General features: G+C 43.0%; 2 protein-coding genes across 3 annotated transcripts; both read left to right on the forward strand.

The window, feature by feature from the left end:
- Window positions 1–6,808: 6,808 nt before the first annotated feature.
- Window positions 6,809–13,137, forward strand: LOC141777021 (uncharacterized). The gene is made up of 4 exons (XM_074650940.1): window positions 6,809–11,158; window positions 11,271–11,388; window positions 12,338–12,514; window positions 12,623–13,137. The coding sequence occupies exons 1-4, from the start codon at window positions 11,092–11,094 to the stop codon at window positions 12,873–12,875; spliced, it is 615 nt and encodes a 204-aa protein (XP_074507041.1). The 5' UTR covers window positions 6,809–11,091; the 3' UTR covers window positions 12,876–13,137.
- Window positions 13,138–14,989: 1,852 nt separating this feature from the next.
- LOC141777033 (uncharacterized) lies at window positions 14,990–23,590 on the forward strand. Of its 2 annotated transcripts, none has more exons than XM_074650957.1 (6): window positions 14,990–15,383; window positions 15,496–15,613; window positions 16,562–16,732; window positions 16,841–17,005; window positions 17,114–17,284; window positions 23,078–23,590. In XM_074650957.1, exons 1-6 carry the CDS (start codon window positions 15,317–15,319, stop codon window positions 23,433–23,435), a joined length of 1,050 nt encoding a protein of 349 aa, XP_074507058.1. In that variant the 5' UTR covers window positions 14,990–15,316; the 3' UTR covers window positions 23,436–23,590. The 2 variants fall into 2 exon arrangements, with proteins under 2 accessions (XP_074507058.1, XP_074507059.1); XM_074650958.1 differs by lacking the exons at window positions 16,841–17,005; window positions 23,078–23,590 and adding exons at window positions 17,393–17,644; window positions 18,968–19,367 and having other exon boundaries at window positions 14,992–15,383.
- Window positions 23,591–23,746: the final 156 nt, after the last annotated feature.

The raw sequence follows: 23,746 nt of genomic DNA on the forward strand, positions 1-23,746 counted from the left end.
GCAGGTGGTGAGAAAGTCTGTCTATTGGCAAATATCTATTTGAGTCTGGCAAACCAAAAAAAGGGAGCTCAAAGTGGCTGAAAGCTGCAGAGACCCTTTCACATTACGTCACATTTCATTCAAAGTTAAAATCAAAAATATTTCTCAAACACTTTCCCAGGAAGGGTGGATTCTTCTTTCACCTTTCCTTCACACACACACACACACACACACACAATTATGTACACAGAGCAGATACACATGTTGGTGTGATTTGTCACCATCTCTCTTGGCACGGAATGGGCTCGCGCTAATGGACGGACACTCTTTGTGTGCTAAACAAATTAGCTCCATTACTAAGAGACAGACAGCAAGGGGTGAGAGAGAGAAAGAGAGAGAGACAGAGAGTGAAGCAAAGGTCCAAGATAAGGGATGCAGAGGGAGATAAATGTAGTGAGAGACAAACGCGAAATGAAAGAGGAGCAGGGAAGAGATTTATGCATGGCATACAATGAATAAGAGGGAAGTCGTCTTATCAAACGCAACTCTGCGCGTTTGAGTGTGTGTGTGAGCCGAGGCTAGACATCTAAGCGCTTCGAGCCCTCGTGAGAGAGAGGGTAAATGTGCATTATCGTCCATCCATCACTCACTCATTACTCATTCACTTACTTACACTCAGACACACACACACACACACACACACACACACGGAGCACATACATGAATGCTGATACGCCCTAATACGTGCACTTAACACCAGACTGGATGCGAGTGAGACACATTTATCTCCATGCAAACTGTGGAAACGATACTGAGTGCATCCGTGTGTATGTGTGCAGGAGCGAATGTGATCCGGCAGGTTTCAGGTCAAAGCAATCCTCTGTCGAATGATTGGTTCCTAATCTGATTGACAGGCAGACTCCCTCCTCTTCCCTGTCTTCTCCTCTCTTTCTCGTCGTTTATCATCCAGTTTTCATACTTTATTATCTCTCCCTCCCGCTGCGTTGCATTCCTGTGTGCCTTTTACACCCTCTCACTTCGCCTCCTTTTTAACGTCATGTTTGTCCTCCCCTCCCCTCTGCTCTCCTCCCTCTATCCTGTCTCACTCTTGATGATATAAACACATCATTCCTTCCGCGCCGTGATCACATTACCTGTGGTAACGGCACTCGTAACCACAGCACCTCCGCCATCTGGAAGTATATGTGTGTGTATCCATGTGTGTGTGTGTATATAAGCTCCTCTATACAAATATGTGTAAAAACATGCCCTGTGTGGTCAAAGTGAATGGAAACAGGAGTTAGAAGACTTTCCACTCAGTGATAGTGGCACTGTGGCGGCCTTGAATGTTTCATCTGGAATTACTACAGTCACGTAGAGTTGTATGAACTGGAGGGCTGATGCTTTTCAGTGCTGACATGCTGTATCAATACAGAGATATGATATTATCTAGACCACCCAGTGAAATTGCAATCGTAAGCACAGTTCTTGGGGTTCATGGAATCATTTCTGGCTTTCTGAAAAAACCTGCATACAGCTAAGATTATTGGCAATACTCATTTTTTGAAAAAGAAGTAACATTTGAAGGTGTGTTAAAAAATAATCCACCCACGTGTGTCATGGTGTCAATGTCTCTGGGCTCTTTCCACTTGTTTTCTGTCAGCTGCTTGCTGCTTTTCTATATCTATAAAGATTAAAAATACCCCCCCGCCCAAAAAACACATTGGGCATAAGAGGCAGGATACACCACAGACAGGGCACCACATGTTCACAGAATTTTCAGTTGCTTTGTCACCTAACCTGTATGTTTTAAGCCATGCTGCCGACTTAGCTCCAGGGATGGAAATGTTGCTCTATCACCTTGTTCCAGACTGAAATATTTTAAATATTTTATATAACATATAACTAGAATGGCACTCGGACAGCACAGACCTCCGCCAAGGTGCGTGACTTTAAAAATAGATCACAGCTCACAGCTGGCGGTTCCGTGAGGTGGTCAGCTTATTATTAACACGGTGTGTTTCCGTGTAACGTATCGGCGGATGCCTCTCTCATTCAGAAGCCTTTTTATGTCTGTATAACGTTACACTACCTTGTCTCTCATTCCGTCATCTACCGCTTTTTTTCTTTCTCACTGTGGACGGCCGGCAGCTCCTGCACCTCGATGTCTCGCCACACATCCACACACTTATCTCTCTGCTCTCAGAAGGGGGCTGGGTCACACGTCATCAACGCGTCATCAGTCGCATGTGTTATGCCCTGTGGTCTTAATGCTCAGGCTGATCAGAATCCTTAAAAATAATCCTGAATACGGATCATGATCCACATCGCCACCAAAATCTAATGGATTGTTCATCGTGCTACACTCCACCCCTCCAAAAACATTTATTAAAATTCATTGCGAACTTTTGGAGTAATACTGCTAACAGACAGACAGACAGACAAACCAACGCCGGTGAAAACATAACCTTTAATTATTGGATGGGTTGCCATAAAACTTGGTAAAAGTACGTTCCCATATAACAAAACTGCATTGTAAACTGCGTTTTGAAGGAAACATATTTCATCATGGATTACGTCTGTTTTTGATGTATCACATACCTTTGTAATGATAGTACACAGAGGTCCGCGTAAGGAGGAGGTTTGGGTGCCCTCATCTAAAATCGGTGGATGCTCCTGTCAGAAATTTTGTCTTAGAGGAGAAACTTCAGAAGCAAAGAGGGACTATGAAGATAACCATATTTAACTTGTGCAATGACGGACCCTAGCTCACCAACACAGAGCCTGTGAGAGCACTGAGGGAAGATTTTGAAGCTAGTTTTTCCTGTTTATGTGTGCAAGTCTTCAGTTAAATGTAGGAGAGAAACTGATGTGGAGGTCAAAGTGAGCCGGGCCTTTGCACCTAAAAGGTTTAGGCCACTGTACCCCAATCAGACAGAGGGTGATCGATCTGATGGTCCTCAATTAGAGGGCTTCCTTACCTCTGGCCTGGCAACCTCTGACCTTAGTGTGGATGTTTTTACAGTATGAGAGCCGAGCAGAAAATGCAACCTGCAATGCAACACTCACTTTAGAGGACGAAAAAACACTTTACCAGAGTTTCCTTTGACATTATCAAAGAGATTTAATGATATGCTATAGGCCTCGTTTAAACTCTTAGCAGCTGCTTGGAATCTATAGTGCCATGTCACTCAGCAATCAATATCTCTCACACACACACACACACACACTCTCACACACACCCTGGGAGGAATCTCTCTTTATCGGGAAACATCAGATCAAGCAGATACACTTGAATGGCTATTGGGGCCAGATTGACTCACAGCGAGGGGACTCAGGATCAATGTTTTTGCTTGCAAGCCAAACTCATCCTGTTGTTGTCGCGTGTGTGTGTTTGAGGGTGTGTGTGTGTGTCCTGGGAGTGTTTGCCTGCCCAGCCAGCTGTCTGCGTATTCACGGTATATTATTATTATTAAGACGGCGGTGGTGAGGATCAGAGGACAGACCGGCAGCCCCAGGACAGGCCGAGTGCGTCCTCACCCGGCTAGAGAGGCCCCTGGTCGAGCTCCCCCGCCGGGCTGGAGAGACAAAGACAAGTGCCTGTGTTTCCAAACACGGGGCCCCTCTCGCCACCCAGAGGTCAGGAACTTAGAATAATCTAGCTCAAGCAGGAGGGACCATGCTTTCTCATGCACACACACACACAAACACACATATAGGCATTAAGGCTTTGATATGACCCTGCTTAACCCAACAGAGTAACGAATGGCGGGGTGTCACAGGGGGATGAGAGGGCTTTAGGCAGAACGTTTCTTAGGGTGGGGGGTCTACGTGGGCAGAAAGACAAAAAACGTAGTGGTGGTGGTGGTGGGGATGAAAAGGGCAATCTTGGGACATGTGCCTGACAAACGGAGAGCTAGAGCATGCCCGCTAAAAGACAGACAAGAAGCGAGATATGGAATGAATGGACTGTATGATCAAAGCCGACAAATAACCAGAGAGATGAAGAGAGAGGGAGACCTTGCTGCAGTTGAGTCATGAATGGTGGACTAAAAGGGACACATGCGCTTTGATCCTCCTCTAATAATATGTCTGAGCCTCATCTGAAATGCCACCGCCAAAGGGAGACAAATGACTGACGACGAGACACAAAAATCAATCAGTAGGATTCATCATCTGCCAGGGAAAAGGCAGGTTTTTTAAAGCACAATATCAAACTTGTAGCCTTTTTTTAAAGCACTGTAGTGTCTAGAATGGGAAGTCTAAAGGCCAGCTGACATTTTATCTCTTTAGCCTCACAACTTACTGTATTGCCATGAAGAGCAGAATAATGTCAGCTATAGCCTTGGGGTTGCAGTAGTTGTATTTTTGTCACTCTAGACTACTGGGCTAAATTTGGATGACTCTCTCAGAAGCTGTCAAGCTCAAACTCCCCATTCACTCAGTGCAGGGAAAGTACGCCATCTAGTGCCCCAGTGTGAAGGTTCACAGAGTGAAAATACAGAGGAGTGGATCATAGTGTGCATCAGACATTCAGTGGGAAGAAGGGATGCTTTGCTAAAATTAAAAAAGATTATCTCTGTGGACTCTGATAGTAAGCCCCATGCTGTCTCATACACGTAAGTCCCATTCAGAGTCTGTGGAGCAGCTGTATAAAGTCTGTGTTGATGACAATCCATAATGTAATTTACTTTTTCATCTTTTGGAGGGGAGAGAATTTGAAAAATGGAGCAAGCTCTGCTATAAATATGTCTACATACATAGATCAGAATTGTCCAAATGAAAAAAAAGAGAAAAAGAAGAAGATGGATATGTATCTTGATATACACGCAGTTGTCAGTTTATTAGGTACACCTGGCGAAAACGAATGCAGTCTAAGGGCGCGTTCACACCAGCCTTGTTTGGTCCGGTTGAACTGAGCCCTGGAGCGTTTACCGCCTTGGTGCGGTTCATTTAGGTTGGTGTGAACCCCTGACTCGAACTCTGGTGCGGACCAAACAACCGCTCTCTGGTCCGCCTCATAGGGGTGGTCTCGGACTGCTGTCACGTGACCTCTGGAGTGGTTAATTTCTGGTGTGAACATTCGAACCAATTACAGGAAGCGTACCATTTATGTGTCATTCCATTGGTTACATTTGGTGACTGGTGAACTAGTAGTTTAATTGCGCTTTTGCTACCACTGAATTTGATGAATTTACTGTTTATCAGACCACAAATGAGACAATATATAGCTAGCTATACCCACGGTCCCTCCCCCTCACTCCCCGCCGCTAGGAGTCTTGGAGGCTAGTTCGGCAGTAGGAGAGCAGTCGGCAGCTCCATAGTTTCCTAGCGGCGGGGAGTGACGGTCGGATTGTTAAGACCTGGCGCTGCTGCTGGCCACCAGCCCGCTGGTCGGCTCATTCTCTGTAACCAGTGTAGCATGAAAGCATGGTGGAATTAGCAAGCTAACTAGCCAGCTGCTAAATGAGTCAAATTGAACAACTTTCACACACTCTTGTCACAACAAAGGAAAGCACATCACACAGGTCCAGGCAACTTTTGAGTTGCACAAAGAGCCAACTGTATCACCAATAATTGAGCAACATATCCACCGCATAACTTTTGTTTACAGTTTCTAAACAGTTTGAGTTTTGCCTTCATCATCATTCTTGCATTGGTTTGTTTCAGGAACTGGACTTTGAGGTCTGAACCCACATTAATAAAACAGTTCCGCAATATATATATATAATATTCATGAAGGTTATAATGTTCCGTTTTTGATGAAACAGTTTTAGGGAGGTGTTGATTCAACTTTAGGATCATTGTGGAGGATGTAGTTTGTGGTGCTGTTGAACTGTATTTCATTATACTGAGAGGTGTTTCTGTTATTTAGCCTACCCTCGATGATAGAAATGGGATGGATTAAACTGCAGCTGCTGACCCTCTCTTCCCCTTAGTGGTCATCAGTGCTGCAGCATGAAGCACAAAATATCACAATGGGACAGTGAAGAGACCATTTCATAGGAGTGGGGTAAAAACTTTTGATGAGAGCATGCTATGATTGCTCACTAAAAAGTGTTTTGCCTCTTCGATGACCTCGAGGTTGAAGGGTTTATCCCACCTGTTAAGCATCTTCGAGGATGTTTCTGCACCAAATATCTTCTTTCTTTATTCACCTGTACATTCAAATACACAAAACAAACACAAACTGTGATTAATAACGGTTGTTTTAAAAACATACAAACTAACAGAACTTTAAATGTTCCCATTTATTCTGGATCTCTCTAATCCTTTCACTTCCAGTACTCTTGGAAGGACTGTGAGGACATCAGTGGTTCTGCGTGGGTTGTGCACCAGGTCTTGGCGATGTTGAAATGCCTCCATCTTGCAAAAACACTTGCTTCATCACTTGTGTGAACAAGGAATGATGTAGCCTCCCTGAAGGCATTTTCCCCTCAAGCTGCCGTGTCACCGCACAGTAGCAGCTGCAGGTCACCTGAGCTTTGGTCCTGGTTGTTCAGGATTCGATGCTGAAGGTGGATGAAGCGGCCGCTGACCTCTGTCTCTTGAGCTGGGACCTTTTTCTAGCATCTTAGAAGTTCTCCTGTTTGTTTTGAACACTATCATTTCTGCTATCATCAGATTAACCCCCTCTATTACACCTTTTAAAGTTGAAATACTTATATAAATCAAATGAACTGCAACAAACATGACAAACATTTTTTTACAAAAGAAGCCCATTCCACACTAACTCACAGCACAAAGCAGCAACACAATAGAAAAGCGTGGCCACCACCTCCCTGCTAATCGACCCATTTTAGCAAATCTAAGGAGAGGAGTTGACAATTTGCTGTCTATAATAGCACCGGCCAAAAGAGACAAGTTACTGAGGCGGTGAAAATCCACTCCGTCTGAAATGATCGTGCTGGATCAGCTGTGGCATTGCGCGTCTTCCAACCGTGAAGAGCTGCGGGCCGAGCGCCACTCTAATTAAAGCGTTTATTGATTAGACTTTGCGCGCTCCTGCGTTCTCTGGACCGTGAGCCGGAGGCGCAGGGCGGGTCAGTCACTCTCAGTATGCTAATGTCTATGGTAATACAGCCACCAGTTTGAGTCGATTATTGACGCATTCCCTGAATGGGCGGTTGATCTACAATTGAAGCTTCTGGGCGGAGGGGTCAATGGCGATGAGATTGATAGCCTACCGGGGCAGGAGGTCAGTTTCATTTCAACTCCACCGGTTTCAGGAAATGAATTGGGAATGACTTGGTTAATTGAAATATTAATTGGAAAGTAAATGACATTTCTCAACTCCAAGATGGATTTCTGTTCATCCCCCTGGTATTGAGCAGAAATATACAGGATCCATCTGTAGGGGCCTTGGGGAATGGGTCCGAGACCCTCATTTGTTTGGGATCAACCTCTCACTGGTTTCATTGATACATTTATCTTTCATTGTGTGTGTGTGTGTGTGTGTGTGAAGAGAAGACAGAGACAGATATAAAAATGAAAAGAGCGTAACACAATAAAAGTCCCGAGGTAAAATAAAAGAGCAAAGCACCAGCAGAGAACCGGCCATACCTCGCCGGCTGAAACAGAGAATAACAACGCTTGACGGTTGATGGACCTCTGGTGGGTGCTGGTGCTGGGGGCAAAGCAGAACATCATGCAATCAGTCTGTGAAAGGTCGGTGTATTGATCGGCGTGTATGGCTCCACTGTTACATATCAAAAACATCTCTGCTCTTCTCAACACTTCTCTGGCTCTAAAGATGACCTGAAGTGCGCTGCTCTTTACAGCAGTCCATCCCCAGACAGCCGTTCGGCCTGTCACGCCGAGGCACCAGCGTCTTTCAGACTCAAACCCAGACACATAGTTCTTTGTTACAGCATACCTGGCCTTTATAGAAGTTTTCTGGCTGTTTTTTTACTACAGATGAACTTATCAGTGTGTGTACACACAGACAGGAAGGAGAGGGAGGGAGTTAATCACATCGTCTGATTATTATAATTTTGCAGAAAAGAAGAAAAAGAAGACAGAATCACATATTTTTATCTTCCAAAATGAATCAATAAGATTCCCTCAGTGTTGGATAAAGGATCAAATTAAACCTTGATCTGTCTGGAGCCGATTCTTTATTAAACAGAGAGAGCAGACGCAGCCAAATATATCCATCTGATGAGACACTCCTTTAATTACGGCTCTCATTTGCGACATGCCACTCACTTTGTGTCTTTGCCTGTAGGAGTGCGTGTGTGTGTGTTTGCTTTGCACCAACCGGTGTTTGTGTGATTCATATCGTGGAAACGCCCTTCTTTGCCTCAGCCTTGTCCTAAAAGCCCCATATCTACAGCAATAGACTGACACGGAAGAGCACACAGAGGGCACAACCACCATTTAAGGTGTGTGAAACATGCACGAGTGGGTGTGTGAATGCACACCGTGTGATCAGAGATCAGAAAGTTGTGGTTTGAGGCAGAAAAGTCTGGTTTCCTTACGCCTTTTCTCACTTATGCTCCGTCCGTGTTTAAAAATGTGGGTTCTGTAAAACACTAACCACACTGAATGCAGCCTTTGAGTCTCTGTGTGTGTTAACACGCAAGCATATGTTAATATGTTTTTAAGAGTGCCCTTGTGTCCATGCATAGGGGGTCGACAATGTGCTTCTCATTCCCATTTGTGGTCGATATCGGATGAGGATATGAGAGTCAGTATTGATTGTAATTTCCTGCGACGCTACGTTCCACTCTCTTGCTTCATCAGGAGACTAATACCTATCAGCTATGCTGTCGGCCAACCAACAGCCCTGGCTGCTGCCCAGGACAACAACTAATGAATAAGAGAGGAACGAATAATCCAGCGAGGCATTTCTCCTCTGACAAACAGGTTGCCACAGGGATGATAATGATGAGGCTGGGACATTGCGGTGTGGAGAAATGTGTATGTGCCAAGTACATCAGTGTGTGTGTGGGTGTGTGTATGTAGCATGTTCTCAGGCGTGTGTATTTGTATGTATTCTGCGCTTGGTGAAGGCATCACACCAGCCAGGTTTTCATTGATTTTAATGACTGGACATTTGGGACGACAGGCGTCGGTGTGCCTTGGGATTTGCTGTTGTTGAGGTCAAGGGCATGAAGCTAACATTAGCTTTCAATCCTGACAGCAGGTGAACGGCCAATCAGGTGTCATTGTTGAGCTGGTATAATGATGTGCTGGCTGAGATGTACCACAGGGCCCAGATACATACTGAAGAATGTACACGGTTCTCCTGTTTCTATTTGTCTCAGTTTCACTTCAACTCTTTCTTCAATGGACTTCAAAAGATCCTCTTTCTACATCATCGTCCTCACCTTCTATATACGTATATCTCTTTCTCTTTCACTCACTCAATCCATCCTCACTTTCTTTCTCATTTGAAGCTTTAAATTGAGTACATTATATTGTCAGTTTGCTTGGCTTTACTGTTGGTTAAATGCCGTGTCCTTCTATATAGACTATTCAGACCCCCCGCTTCCCTCTATGTGTGCTACCAAATAAATGTGCTTTTCAATACTATTTCCTCCCTCCTCCCCCATATAGGCTATCTTTTAACCAGCCAGTTTTCATTCCTAGGGCGTCAAATGCCTAGGCTTTGTCACAGCCATCAGCGTTTCATACCGCCGTACAAGGCACCTTTTAGCGCCGGTATGAGACGCACCGGGCGTTCCATGAACTATAATGTAAACCCATCTGAGGCAACAGCAAACGTTGGAACGAATGTGGTGACATAGTTTACAGAGCGAAAAGACACACGGCGGGTGGGATAGGAAGTGGATGGGTCCAACAAACACAAGGCTTTCATCCAGGAGACAGCTGTTTGTGTCTCGTGTTCACAACGTTCAGCGTCATTTTCACTGTACAAACATATTACTTTTAAACCCAACCCTGTATTTCTCTCCTAAACCTAACTGTAGTGATTTTGTTGCCTTATACTAAAGTGGCGACAGGGGTAACTATAGTGGTTTTGATGCCAAAAGTAACGGGACGCTAAGGGGCGTGACAAAGCAGCGGTATGTGACGAGTTGGGGTGAGAACGTGTTGCTTTAAACCCGTTCCTCCTGGTAGTTCAAGGGGGCCGTCAAAGTAAAGCTGGCTTGTCTCCATTCAAAACTACCATCTCTTTCGTCAAAGGCTGCTCATGTTAAAATTAGACAGAGTCATGCTGGTAATTATGTTGTTAGGTCACAGAAGTCCATGTACTATACTAGCTGGGGCCCATACCAATATTGATATTTGAGAGTTTAAAAAAAATCAGATGAACACAAAACAAAAACAGACATGTTTGAAGAAGATAGAAGTTTGGAAATGAAAGATAATGTGACCAAGATACAGCTAATTAACTGTAAAATATCAAATACAGCGTCATCCATTTTAGACTCAAAGGTCAGCACTGTCAAGAGGGTTTACAGTTGTCAAACGGTCCGAATTTGCATGTCAAATCTCACCAAAGGCAACGAAATTTAATTTCGGTTGAAAATTTCACAGTTGTAAATGCTGAAGAGTCGGGGCGGTGTCATTTAAACAGCCTCTACACACCCATGCAGTGTTTAAAATAACCTCAACCACCTGTTTGGGCGTACCATGGGTGTACAGGGCCGTCACAGCTGTGTTTGTGTGGTTGACGACCTACTTTGGTAGTTAAAGCATTTCTGTTGAAAATATATAATTTATATGTGATTAACATTTCTTTACTTATTAACAAGTACTTTACCTAATCTAATCTAACATTTAATAATGATAATAAAATAATTCAATATTCCTTTTAGCCACCAAACATTTCATACCAGCGATTACTCTTAAAGTAGAGGCAGCTTGTGGTTTTCAGAGTAAGTGTAAAGTGTGTGTCTATTAATGTTGGTACTTTTGAGTGATATTTGTTGCATTGGGGTCAGGACTGTGGTGAAGGGTCTGAACTCCCCATTTCCTCTGTGCTGACGGGTTAGAGGTGTGATGTTGGGGGGAGAGGCGGAAGGGGCTTATGTTTCATAAAAGCCAAGATCAAAACTTGACTGATCAGAAAGACGGAGAGAAGTTTGCTTAAGTTTGTGTTGAGAGAGACTCCACTCGACAGTTGAAGGACAAAGCTAGAAGATGAGATTCAGCCTGGTGTTAGCCGCTCTTCTCTGCTTCACCACAAGGATGAGCGTGGGCCATGCACGTGAGTACCGCAAAATCAGTTAATGATTTTTGATTGAGTGTATGGTCTGAGTATTTGGCCGGGGCAAATTAAGGGTACTTAATCTTTCTTTCTCCATGTCTGTCTTGTTTAGCCGTTGTCCCGGTGGCCAGCTGTTGTATTCAACTGTCTGAGCTAAAAGGACTCCCACTTGATCGAATTCTGGATTACACCATTCAGTCTGATGGCGTCTGTCCGATCAAAGCCGTAGTGTAAGTGGACCTGCAAATTCACACCATATAGAATGTACACACATGTACTCACAAATAAATTATATTTTTAAAGGGTGGGTTCCCCCAAATTACAAAAGAACAACAACAACCAAAAACATTTCCCCACTTACCTCCAGTGCTATGTAGCCATGCAGACAGATTTGGTTTTACTTGCCCAGGTTTTCAGATGCAGTATCTATGAGATTTGTGCCACCTCAACAATACAATAGGGGTGAATGGAATTTCATTTTGACCGTTCAGAGTATTGGAAAATGATATTCGAAAAAATTCAATGGCAATGTCTCTTTTCAGAAAGTATCCCTGTCATTCTGGTTAATCCAAAAACCCAACTGTCAACAGTTTTAATGGAACAACTTTCTGCGAGGAAATAGTACCTTTTAAAATAACAATGTGTAACATTTCGGGGATCTATGAGCAGAAATGGAATATAATATTCATAACTATGTTTTCATTAGTGTATAATCACCTGAAACTAAGAATCACTGTGTTTTTGTTAGCTTAGAATGAGCCCTTCATATCTACATAGGGAGCGGGTCCTCTTCACGGAGTCCGTAGTAGTTCTACAGTGGCCCAGAACGGACAAACCAAACACTGGCTCTAGTGAGAGCCTTTCATGTTTTTACGTTACCCGACGGCAGGGCTGTAGCACTCAAGTCCGGTCTCGAGACCACTTTTTTGAAGTCCTGCACTTGTCTTGGACACGTGCCTTGTTGGAATCAGCATTGTCTTAGTCTCGGGCTCGGTTATTGAGAACTGGTCAAGTTGTTCCTGGATCAGTTGTACAGAACGTTGCCTGATTCTACCAACACAGTGTTTCCCTTATATACATTCAACAGCAGCAAAGTGCCACTGCTAAACACACTTGATAATTAAAATGCAATATTAAAACTGCATTACGATGCCATTAACAGATCACGTTCTATTACAGGTTTCTGACAAAGCGTGGAAACAGGATTTGCTCCAACCCTAACAGTGACCGGGTAAAAAAAGCCATTCTGAAAGTGGACGAGGAGAAGAAGAAAAAAGAAGCATTGCAAGAGAAGGGACAGAATGAAGAAGGATTAACAAGCGACATCACACCAACAGTGTCCACTACAGCCGTAGTGTAAGTTGTCCTGCAAATAACTTAGATGAACTACATGTTTAAGAAAATGATTTGTCAGAACAACACAACTGCATTACGATGCCATTAATAGATCACGATCTATTACAGGTTTCAAACAACACGTGGAGTGAGGATTTCCTCCGACCCTAACAGTGAAGAAAAAGCCATTCTGAAAGTGGATGAGGAGAAAAAAGAAGTATTGCAAGAGAAGGGACAGAATGAAGAAGGATTAACAAGCGACATCACACCAACAGTATCCACTACATCAAAAAAAACACCACAGAAGAAAGGCAGACGTCGAAGGAGACGCCAAAAGAACAAGTCCAGGAGATGGAAGAAGGCACAGAGAAAACGTCCGTGAGGAATCACAAGACAAATCAAAGCTACCACAGTCAGCAAACTTTACTCTTTCCATTTGGACTTATCCTGCTATATTACACGAATAGTAAACAAACCTGAAACAAAAACAGGCTTCTATATATTATTGAATCTATAATTAAATTTGCAATATATAATTAAAATGTGTTGATCGTACCTTGTTGTCATAAATGTGTTTATGTCTATCAAAAGAACATAATTTGTACCTTTTCCTGCCATTTGCCAATAAAGTCTTCTTGAGCAGATTTGGTGTTTTTGTCATTAATAAATAGAAAATAATGTGAACCAGAGCTGGTATGTTGTAGTATAATGACGCATACAGTACCTGTTCTCAGTAGCTCTCATTGTGTTTACACACAGTGCAAAGAACAAAGGTACAGGAAGGAGACCAACATGCAACATGCAGCTGTTATGAATAAACTGTTACTGTTAAAGATGCTAAATTCAGCTAGCAGTGCTAACAGTACAAACAATGGCAACAGTGCTAACCGAGCTTCAAGTGTTAACCTGAGAGGGAACCAAAGGGTAGGTGCTATGCTTCCGCGATGGCGCTGCCGGTCGGGACGGCGTTATCAACTGTAACCACCATACAGAGAGCAATGCAGAGCAGCAGCCGTTAGCTAGCCAGGGGTGCATGCTCACATGCGCTAACATGCACTAAAAGGCATGCACGGGCCCGGATATGTCAACAAAGCACAGAGAAGCCCAGATTACAACACACACAGAGGGAGAGCGACTTCAGTCTCTGCTCAGGTAGACATTACTCCTCTATATCTTTAATAATAATAATAATAGCTTGGATTTATATAGCGCTTTTCATGAAACCCAAGGACGCTTAACAAAGACATAAATAAACACAACAAATGTAACAGAAGCTAGGGGCCATAGGCCTTGGTGAAGAGGTGGGTTTTGAGGAGTCTTTTGAAGCTGTCCAGAGATGGTGCGTTGCGGATCTTCAAAAGATCCTCTTTCTACATCATCGTCCTCACCTTCTATATACGTATATCTCTTTCTCTTTCACTCACTCAATCCATCCTCACTTTTTTTCTCATTTGAAGCTTTAAATTGAGTACATTATATTGTCAGTTTGCCTGGCTTTACTGTTGGTTAAATGCCGTGTCCTTCTATATAGACTATTCAGACCCCCCGCTTCCCTCTATGTGTGCTACCAAATAAATGTGCTTTTCAATACTATTTCCTCCCTCCTCCCCCATATAGGCTATCTTTTAACCAGCCAGTTTTCATTCCTAGGGCGTCAAATGCCTAGGCTTTGTCACAGCCATCTGCGTTTCATACCGCCGTACAAGGCACCTTTTAGCGCCGGTATGAGACGCACCGGGCGTTCCATGAACTATAATGTAAACCCATCTGAGGCAACAGCAAACGTTGGAACGAATGTGGTGACATAGTTTACAGAGCGAAAAGACACACGGCGGGTGGGATAGGAAGTGGATGGGTCCAACAAACACAAGGCTTTCATCCAGGAGACAGCTGTTTGTGTCCCGTGTTCACAACGTTCAGCGTCATTTTCACTGTACAAACATATTACTTTTAAACCCAACCCTGTATTTCTCTCCTAAACCTAACTGTAGTGATTTTGTTGCCTTATACTAAAGTGGCGACAGGGGTAACTATAGTGGTTTTGATGCCAAAAGTAACGGGACGTTAAGGGGCGTGACAAAGCAGCGGTATATGACGACTTGGGGTGAGAACGTGTTGCTTTAAACCCGTTCCTCCTGGTAGTTCAAGTGGGCCGTCAAAGTAAAGCTGGCTTGTCTCCATTCAAAACTACCATCTCTTTCGTCAAAGGCTGCTCATGTTAAAATTAGACAGAGTCATGCTTGTAATTATGTTATTAGGTCACAGAAGTCCATGTACTGTACTAGTTAGGGCCCAACCACCTGTTTGGGCGTACCATGGGTGTACAGGGCCGTCACAGCTGTGTGTGTGGTTGACGACCTACTTTGATAGTTAAAGCATTTCTGATGAGAATATATCATTTACATATGATTAACATTTCTTTACTTATTAACAAGTACTTTACCTAATCTAATCTAACATTTAATAATGATAATAAAATAATTCAATATTCCTTTCAGCCACCAAACATTTCATACCAGCGATTACTCTTAAAGTAGAGGCAGCTTGTGGTTTTCAGAGTAAGTGTAAAGTGTGTGTCTATTAATGTTGGTACTTTTGAGTGATATTTGTTGCATTGGGGGCAGGACTGTGGTGAAGGGTCTGAACTCCCCATTTCCTCTGTGCTGACGGGTTAGAGGTGTGATGTTGGGGGGAGAGGCCGAAGGGGCTTATGTTTTATAAAAGCCAAGATCAAAATTTGACTGATCAGAAAGACGGAGAGAAGTTTGCTTAAGTTTGTGTTGAGAGAGACTCCACTCGACAGTTGAAGGACAAAGCCAGAAGATGAGATTCAGCCTGGTGTTAGCCGCTCTTCTCTGCTTCACCACATGGATGAGCGTGGGCCATGCACGTGAGTACCGCAAAATCAGTTAATGATTTTTGATTGAGTGTATGGTCTGAGTATTTGGCAGGGGCAAATTAAGGGTACTTAATCTTTCTTTCTCCATGTCTGTCTTGTTTAGCCATTGTCCCGGTGGCCAGCTGTTGTCTCGGATGGTCTAACCTAAAAGGAGTCCCACTTAACCGAATTCTGGATTACACCATTCAGTCTGATGGCGTCTGTCCGATCAAAGCCGTAGTGTAAGTGGACCTGCAAATTCACACCATATAGAATGTACACACATGTACTCACAAATAAATTATATTTTTAAAGGGTGGGTTCCCCCAAATTACAAAAGAACAACAACAACAAAAAACATTTCCCCACTTACCTCCAGTGCTATGTAGCCATGCAGACAGATTTGGTTTTACTTGCCCAGGTTTTCAGATGCAGTATCTATGAGATTTGTGCCACCTCAACAATACGATAGGGGTGAATGGAATTTCATTTTGACCGTTCAGAGTATTGGAAAATGATATTCGAAAAAATTCAATGGCAATGTCTCTTTTCAGAAAGTATTCCTGTCATTCTGGTTAATCCAAAAACCCAACTGTCAACAGTTTTAATGGAACAACTTTCTGCTAGGAAATAGTACCTTTTAAAATAACAATGTGTAACATTTCGGGGATCTATGAGCAGAAATATAATATAATATTCATAACTATGTTTTCATTAGTGTATAATCACCTGAAACTAAGAATCATTGTGTTTTTGTTAGCTTAGAATGAGCCCTTCATATCTACATAGGGAGCGGGTCCTCTTCATGGAGTCCGTAGTAGTTCTACAGTAGCCCAGAACGGACAAACCAAACACTGGCTCTAGTGAGAGCCTTTCACGTTTTACGTTACCCGAAGGCAGGGCTGTAGCACTCGAGTCTGGTCTCGAGACCACTTTTTTGAAGTCTTGCACTTGTCTTGGACATGTGCCTTGTTGGAATCAGCATTGTCTTAGTCTCGGGCTCGGTTATTGAGAACTGGTCAAGTTGTTCCTGGATCAGTTGTACAGAACGTTGCCTGATTCTACCAACACAGTGTTTCCCTTATATACATTCAACAGCAGCAAAGTGCCACTGCTAAACACACTTGATAATTAAAATGCAATATTAAAACTGCATTACAATGCCATTAACAGATCACGATCTATTACAGGTTTCAAACAACACGTGGATTGGGGATTTCCTCCGACCCTAACAGTGACCGGGCAGAAAAAGCCATTCTGAAAGTGGACGAGGAGAAAGAGAAAGCATTGCAAGAGAAGGGACAGAATGAAGAAGGATTAACAAGCGACATCACACCAACAGTATCCACTACAGCCGTAGCGTAAGTGGTCCTGCAAATAACTTAGATGAACTACATGTTTAAGAAAATGATTTGTCAGAACAACACAACTGCATTACTATGCCATTAATAGATCACAATCTATTACAGGTTTCAAACAAAACCTGGAGTGAGGATTCGCTCCGACCCTAACAGTGAAGAAAAAGCCATTCTGAAAGTGGACGAGGAGAAAAAAGAAGTATTCCAAGAGAAGGGATGGAATGAAGAAGGATTAACAAGCGACATCACACCAACAGTGTCCACCACAGCCGTAGCGTAAGTGGTCCTGCAAATAACTTAGATGAACTACATGTTTAAGAAAATGATTTGTCAGAACAACAAAACTGCATTACTATGCCATTAACAGATCACGATCTATTACAGGTTTCAAACAACACGTGGATTGGGGATTTCCTCCGACCCTAACAGTGACCGGGCAGAAAAAGCCATTCTGAAAGTGGACGAGGAGAAAGAGAAAGCATTGCAAGAGAAGGGACAGAATGAAGAAGGATTAACAAGCGACATCACACCAACAGTATCCACTACAGCCGTAGCGTAAGTGGTCCTGCAAATAACTTAGATGAACTACATGTTTAAGAAAATGATTTGTCAGAACAACAAAACTGCATTACAATAATATTAACAGATCACGATCTATTACAGGTTTCAAACAACACGTGGAGTGAGGATTTCCTCCGACCCAAACAGTGAAAAAAATGCCATTCTGAAAGTGGACGAGGAGGAAAAAAAAGCATTGCAAGAGAAGGGACAGAATGAAGAAGAATCAACAAGCGACATCACGCCGGCAGTGTGCACTAAACCAAAAAAAACACCACAGAAGAAAGGCAGATTTGGGACCCACAGTAATGTTAGAGATAGTGATGGACACTGGACACCCCCCATTCTCATTCTCATGTATATATATATTGTTTTATTCTCATTCTCAGGTATATGTTATGTATTGTTTTATTTGTAATCTGATATGTGTATGTGCACTAGCAACTAATATTCTGGTAGGATTATCTGTGGTTATAAAGAGTAAAAGTCACACAGGCACTTCGGGCAGCTAAGGGGTCCTTGGGTGAGATGCAGGAGCGCGTATGCGTCATTCAGCAGACGTATCGGCAGTATGTAGCCGCGCAATGCTAATGTGCTGTGTTTCTGTGTTTCCAGGTGAGCTAAAGTAGTTAAAGGGACTATTTGTAACTTTGTACGCGCATAAATGTAGCGGGTCGTCACACATGCGCGCTCGCATATGCGCGTTCGCGTGTAGCCGCTGTACCCTCCTCTGCCTGCTCGCCTTCTCTCAGACAGCTCAGCTCGCTCCACCTCTAGACGTGAACGCGCGCTCACTCCACACTGCAGAAGAGTTAGTTTAGCTCTGAGAATATCTAGTGAATGTACAGGGGACGTTTGTGCAGAAATAAATGCTGCAGCTCCTCCAGACCAACAGAGGTTTTCCGTGTCTTGGGAAGTGACGGAGCTCTACAGAGAGTTACGTTGTCTTCTCGTTACCGACCGGGTGCCGGTGTCTCCTCTGCTCTCTCCGGCTGCAGGCGGAGAGAGCAGGGAGACACGCTGCAGAGCCCCGCTGCCTCAGCCTGCACTGAGACAGGAAAAGCCAACACTAGGATCAGATCTAAATCATGTTCATGGAGAGACCTTCGTCTGGTCAGCTAACATTACTGCCAAGCAGCTGAAGTGATATTGTGGTTTTAGCTGACTTGTGTCGCCTCACTGTTTTGAGTGATGCTCGTTCAGGTATATTGAGAGCGAGCAAGCGCGAGCCCGACGCTGACTTTCATTGATTTCACGGCCACAGGTGTCGCTGTTAAGAAGCATTTCTGAAAGTTACAAATAGTCCCTTTAAAAGATGTATAAAAATAGCGACACAGATGTATAAAGAATGTGTATGAATAAGGGACCAGCGGTAATGCAAACATGAGGTTTATACTGGAGTGTTGCAAGCTGTGAGAAGTATGTTGTGTGTAATAGTGTTAGCCATTTGCTAATGAGGACATTTATAGTGTAACCAACAGGGGCCTGCTAGGATGTGAGTTGTGAGTGTGCAGAACATGGTCAGTGTGAATGTGTTTTGAAGATTATACAGGAAACAGACATGTTATGTTTATTGTGTGTTCATAGCGAATGTGAATGTTTATAGTATGCGCCATTCAGCAGACGTATCGGCAGTATGTAGCCGCACAATGCTAATGTGCTGTGTTTCTGTGTTTCCAGAGAAGAAGTAAAGATTTATTTTAAACTCATGCACGCCTGGAAGTCACTTTGTGTCCAAGTGTGCAACACAGACATGGAAGGAGACGCCAGAGGAAGAAGTCCAGGAAAGGGAGGAAGGGGTAAAGAAAACGTCCGTGAGGAATCACAAGACAAATCAAAGCTACCACAGTCAGCAAACTTTACTCTTTCCATTTGGACTTATCCTGCTATATTACACGAATAGTGAACAAACCTGAAACAAAAACAGGCTTCTATATATTATTGAATCTATAATTAAATTTGCAATATATAATTAAAATGTGTTGATCGTACCTTGTTGTCATAAATGTGTTTATGTCTATCAAAAGAACATCATTTGTACCTTTTCCTGCCATTTGCCAATAAAGTCTTCTTGAGCAGATTTGGTGTTTTTGTCATTAATAAATAGAAAATAATGTGAATCAGAGCTGGTATGTTGTAGTATAATGACGCATACAGTACCTGTTCTCAGTAGCTCTCATTGTGTTTACACACAGTGCAAAGAACAAAGGTACAGGAAGGAAACCAACATGCAACATGCAGCTGTTATGAATAAACTGTTACTGTTAAAGATGCTAAATTCAGCTAGCAGCGCTAACAGTACAAACAATGGCAACAGTGCTAACCGAGCTTCAAGTGTTAACCTGAGAGGGAACCAAAGGGTAGGTGCTATGCTTCCGCGATGGCGCTGCCGGTCGGGACGGCATTATCAACTGTAACCACCATACAGAGAGCAATGCAGAGCAGCAGCCGTTAGATAGCCAGGGGTGCACGCTCACATGCGCTAACATGCACTAAAAGGCATGCACGGGCCCGGATATGTCAACAAAGCACAGAGAAGCCCAGATTACAACATACACAGAGGGAGAGCGACTTCAGTCTCTGCTCAGGTAGACATTACTCCTCTATATCTTTAATAATAATAATAATAGCTTGGATTTATATAGTGCCTTTCATGAAACCCAAGGACGCTTAACAAAGACATAAATAAACACAACAAATGTAACAGAAGCTAGGGGCCATAGGCCTTGGTGAAGAGGTGGGTTTTGAGGAGTCTTTTGAAGGTGTCCAGAGATGGTGCGTTGCGGATCTTCAAAAGATCCTCTTTCTACATCATCACCTTCTATATACGTATATCTCTTTCTCTTTCACTCACTCAATCCATCCTCACTTTTTTTCTCATTTGAAGCTTTAAATTGAGTACATTATATTGTCAGTTTGCTTGGCTTTACTGTTGGTTAAATGCCGTGTCCTTCTATATAGACTATTCAGACCCCCCGCTTCCCTCTATGTGTGCTACCAAATAAATGTGCTTTTCAATACTATTTCCTCCCTCCTCCCCCATATAGGCTATCTTTTAACCAGCCAGTTTTCATTCCTAGGGCGTCAAATGCCTAGGCTTTGTCACAGCCATCTGCGTTTCATACCGCCGTACAAGGCACCTTTTAGCGCCGGTATGAGACGCACCGGGCGTTCCATGAACTATAATGTAAACCCATCTGAGGCAACAGCAAACGTTGGAACGAATGTGGTGACATAGTTTACAGAGCGAAAAGACACACGGCGGGTGGGATAGGAAGTGGATGGGTCCAACAAACACAAGGCTTTCATCCAGGAGACAGCTGTTTGTGTCCCGTGTTCACAACGTTCAGCGTAATTTTCACTGTACAAACGTATTACTTTTAAACCCAACCCTGTATTTCTCTCCTAAACCTAACTGTAGTGATTTTGTTGCCTTATACTAAAGTGGCGACAGGGGTAACTATAGTGGTTTTGATGCCAAAAGTAACGGGACGTTAAGGGACGTGACAAAGCAGCGGTATGTGACGAGTTGGGGTGAGAACGTGTTGCTTTAAACCCGTTCCTCCTGGTAGTTCAAGTGGGCCGTCAAAGTAAAGCTGGCTTGTCTCCATTCAAAACTACCATCTCTTTCGTCAAAGGCTGCTCATGTTAAAATTAGACAGAGTCATGCTGGTAATTATGTTGTTAGGTCACAGAAGTCCATGTACTGTACTAGTTAGGGCCCAACCACCTGTTTGGGCGTACCATGGGTGTACAGGGCCGTCACAGCTGTGTGTGTGGTTGACGACCTACTTTGATAGTTAAAGCATTTCTGATGAGAATATATCATTTACATATGATTAACATTTCTTTACTTATTAACAAGTACTTTACCTAATCTAATCTAACATTTAATAATGATAATAAAATAATTCAATATTCCTTTCAGCCACCAAACATTTCATACCAGCGATTACTGTTAAAGTAGAGGCAGCTTGTGGTTTTCAGAGTAAGTGTAAAGTGTGTGTCTATTAATGTTGGTACTTTTGAGTGATATTTGTTGCATTGGGGTCAGGACTGTGGTGAAGGGTCTGAACTCCCCATTTCCTATGTGCTGACGGGTTAGAGGTGTGATGTTGGGGGGAGAGGCGGAAGGGGCTTATGTTTTATAAAAGCCAAGATCAAAATTTGACTGATCGGAAAGACGGAGAGAAGTTTGCTTAAGTTTGTGTTGAGAGAGACTCCACTCGACAGTTGAAGGACAAAGCTAGAAGATGAGATTCAGCCTGGTGTTAGCCGCTCTTCTCTGCTTCACCACATGGATGAGTGTGGGCCATGCACGTGAGTACCGCAAAATCAGTTAATGATTTTTGATTGAGTGTATGGTCTGAGTCTTTGGCCGGGGCAAATTAAGGGTACTTAATCTTTCTTTCTCCATGTCTGTCTTGTTTAGCCAATGGACCGGTGGCCAGCTGTTGTCTCGGATGGTCTAACACTCTACAGGGACTCCCACTTGAACTAATTCTGGATTACACCATTCAGTCTGATGGCGTCTGTCCGATCAAAGCCGTAGTGTAAATGGACCTGCAAATTCACACCATATAGAATTTACACACATGTACTCACAAATAAATTATATTTTTAAAGGGTGGGTTCCCCCAAATTACAAAAGAACAACAACAACCAAAAACATTTCCCCACTTACCTCCAGTGGTATGTAGCCATGCAGACAGATTTGGTTTTACTTGCCCAGGTTTTCAGATGCAGTATCTATGAGATTTGTGCCACCTCAACAATACAATAGGGGTGAATGGAATTTCATTTTGACCGTTCAGAGTATTGGAAAATGATATTCTAAAAAATTCAATGGCAATGTCTCTTTTCAGAAAGTATCCCTGTCATTCTGGTTAATCCAAAAACCCAACTGTCAACAGTTTTAATGGAACAACTTTCTGCTAGGAAATAGTACCTTTTAAAATAACAATGTGTAACATTTCGGGGATCTATGAGCAGAAATAGAATATAATATTCATAACTATGTTTTCATTAGTGTATAATCACCTGAAACTAAGAATCATTGTGTTTTTGTTAGCTTAGAATGAGCCCTTCATATCTACATAGGGAGCGGGTCCTCTTCATGGAGTCCGTAGTAGTTCTACAGTGGCCCAGAACGGACAAACCAAACACTGGCTCTAGTGAGAGCCTTTCACGTTTTTACGTTACCCGACGGCATGGCTGTAGCACTCGAGTCTGGTCTCGAGACCACTTTTTTGAAGTCTTGCACTTGTCTTGGACACGTGCCTTGTTGGAATCGGCATTGTCTTAGTCTCGGGCTCGGTTATTGAGAACTGGTTGAGAAGTTGTTCCTGGATCAGTTGTACAGAACGTTGCCTGATTCTACCAACACAGTGTTTCCCTTATATACATTCAACAGCAGCAAAGTGCCACTGCTAAACAAACTTGATAATTAAAATGCAATATTAAAACTGCATTACAATGCCATTAACAGATCACGTTCTATTATAGGTTTAAAACAACACGTGGAAGGAGGATTTGCTCCGACCCTAACAGTGACCGGGCAAAAAAAGCCATTCTGAAAGTGGACGAGGAGAAGAAGAAAAAAGAAGCATTGCAAGAGAAGGGACAGAATGAAGAAGGATTAACAAGCGACATCACACCAACAGTATCCACTACAGCCGTAGCGTAAGTGGTCCTGCAAATAACTTATATGAACTACATGTTTAAGAAAATGATTTGTCAGAACAACACAACTTCATTACAATGCCATTAACAGATCACGATCTATTACAGGTTTCAAACAACACGTGGAGTGGGGATTTCCTCCGACCCTAACAGTGACCGGGCAAAAGAAGCCATTCTGAAAGTGGACGAGGAGAAGAAGAAAGCATTGCAAGAGAAGGGACAGATTGAAGACGGATCAACAAGCGACATCACGCCGGCAGTGTGCACTAAACCAAAAAAAAACACCACAGAAGAAAGGCAGACATGGAAGGAGACGCCAGAGGAAGAAGTCCAGGAGAGGGAGGAAGGGGTAAAGAAAACGTCCATGAGGAATCACAAGACAAATCAAAGCTACCACAGTCAGCAAACTTTACTCTTTCCATTTGGACTTATCCTGCTATATTACACGAATAGTGAACAAACCTGAAACAAAAACAGGCTTCTATATATTATTGAATCTATAATTAAATTTGCAATATATAATTAAAATGTGTTGATCGTACCTTGTTGTCATAAATGTGTTTATGTCTATCAAAAGAACATAATTTGTACCTTTTCCAGCCATTTGCCAATAAAGTCTTCTTGAGCAGATTTGGTGTTTTTGTCATTAATAAATATTAAATAATGTGAACCAGAACTGGTATGTTGTAGTATAATGACGCATACAGTACCTGTTCTCAGTAGCTCTCATTGTGTTTACACACAGTGCAAAGAACAAAGGTACAGGAAGGAGACCAA

Source organism: Sebastes fasciatus, chromosome 11 (genome assembly GCF_043250625.1).
Source record: "Sebastes fasciatus isolate fSebFas1 chromosome 11, fSebFas1.pri, whole genome shotgun sequence".
Taxonomy (NCBI): Eukaryota; Metazoa; Chordata; class Actinopteri; order Perciformes; family Sebastidae; genus Sebastes; species Sebastes fasciatus.

Excerpts from the sequence above, each read along its gene's own strand:
- LOC141777033 (XM_074650957.1), top strand. The coding sequence starts at position 15,317 with ATGAGATTCAGCCTGGTGTTAGCCGCTCTTCTCTGCTTCACCACATGG. Across the intron at positions 15,384-15,495 it reads GATGAGCGTGGGCCATGCAC|CCATTGTCCCGGTGGCCAGC; the intron begins GTGAGTACCGCA and ends TGTCTTGTTTAG. Across the intron at positions 15,614-16,561 it reads TGTCCGATCAAAGCCGTAGT|GTTTCAAACAACACGTGGAT; the intron begins GTAAGTGGACCT and ends GATCTATTACAG.
- LOC141777021 (XM_074650940.1), top strand. The coding sequence starts at position 11,092 with ATGAGATTCAGCCTGGTGTTAGCCGCTCTTCTCTGCTTCACCACAAGG. Across the intron at positions 11,389-12,337 it reads TGTCCGATCAAAGCCGTAGT|GTTTCTGACAAAGCGTGGAA; the intron begins GTAAGTGGACCT and ends GTTCTATTACAG. Across the intron at positions 12,515-12,622 it reads GTGTCCACTACAGCCGTAGT|GTTTCAAACAACACGTGGAG; the intron begins GTAAGTTGTCCT and ends GATCTATTACAG.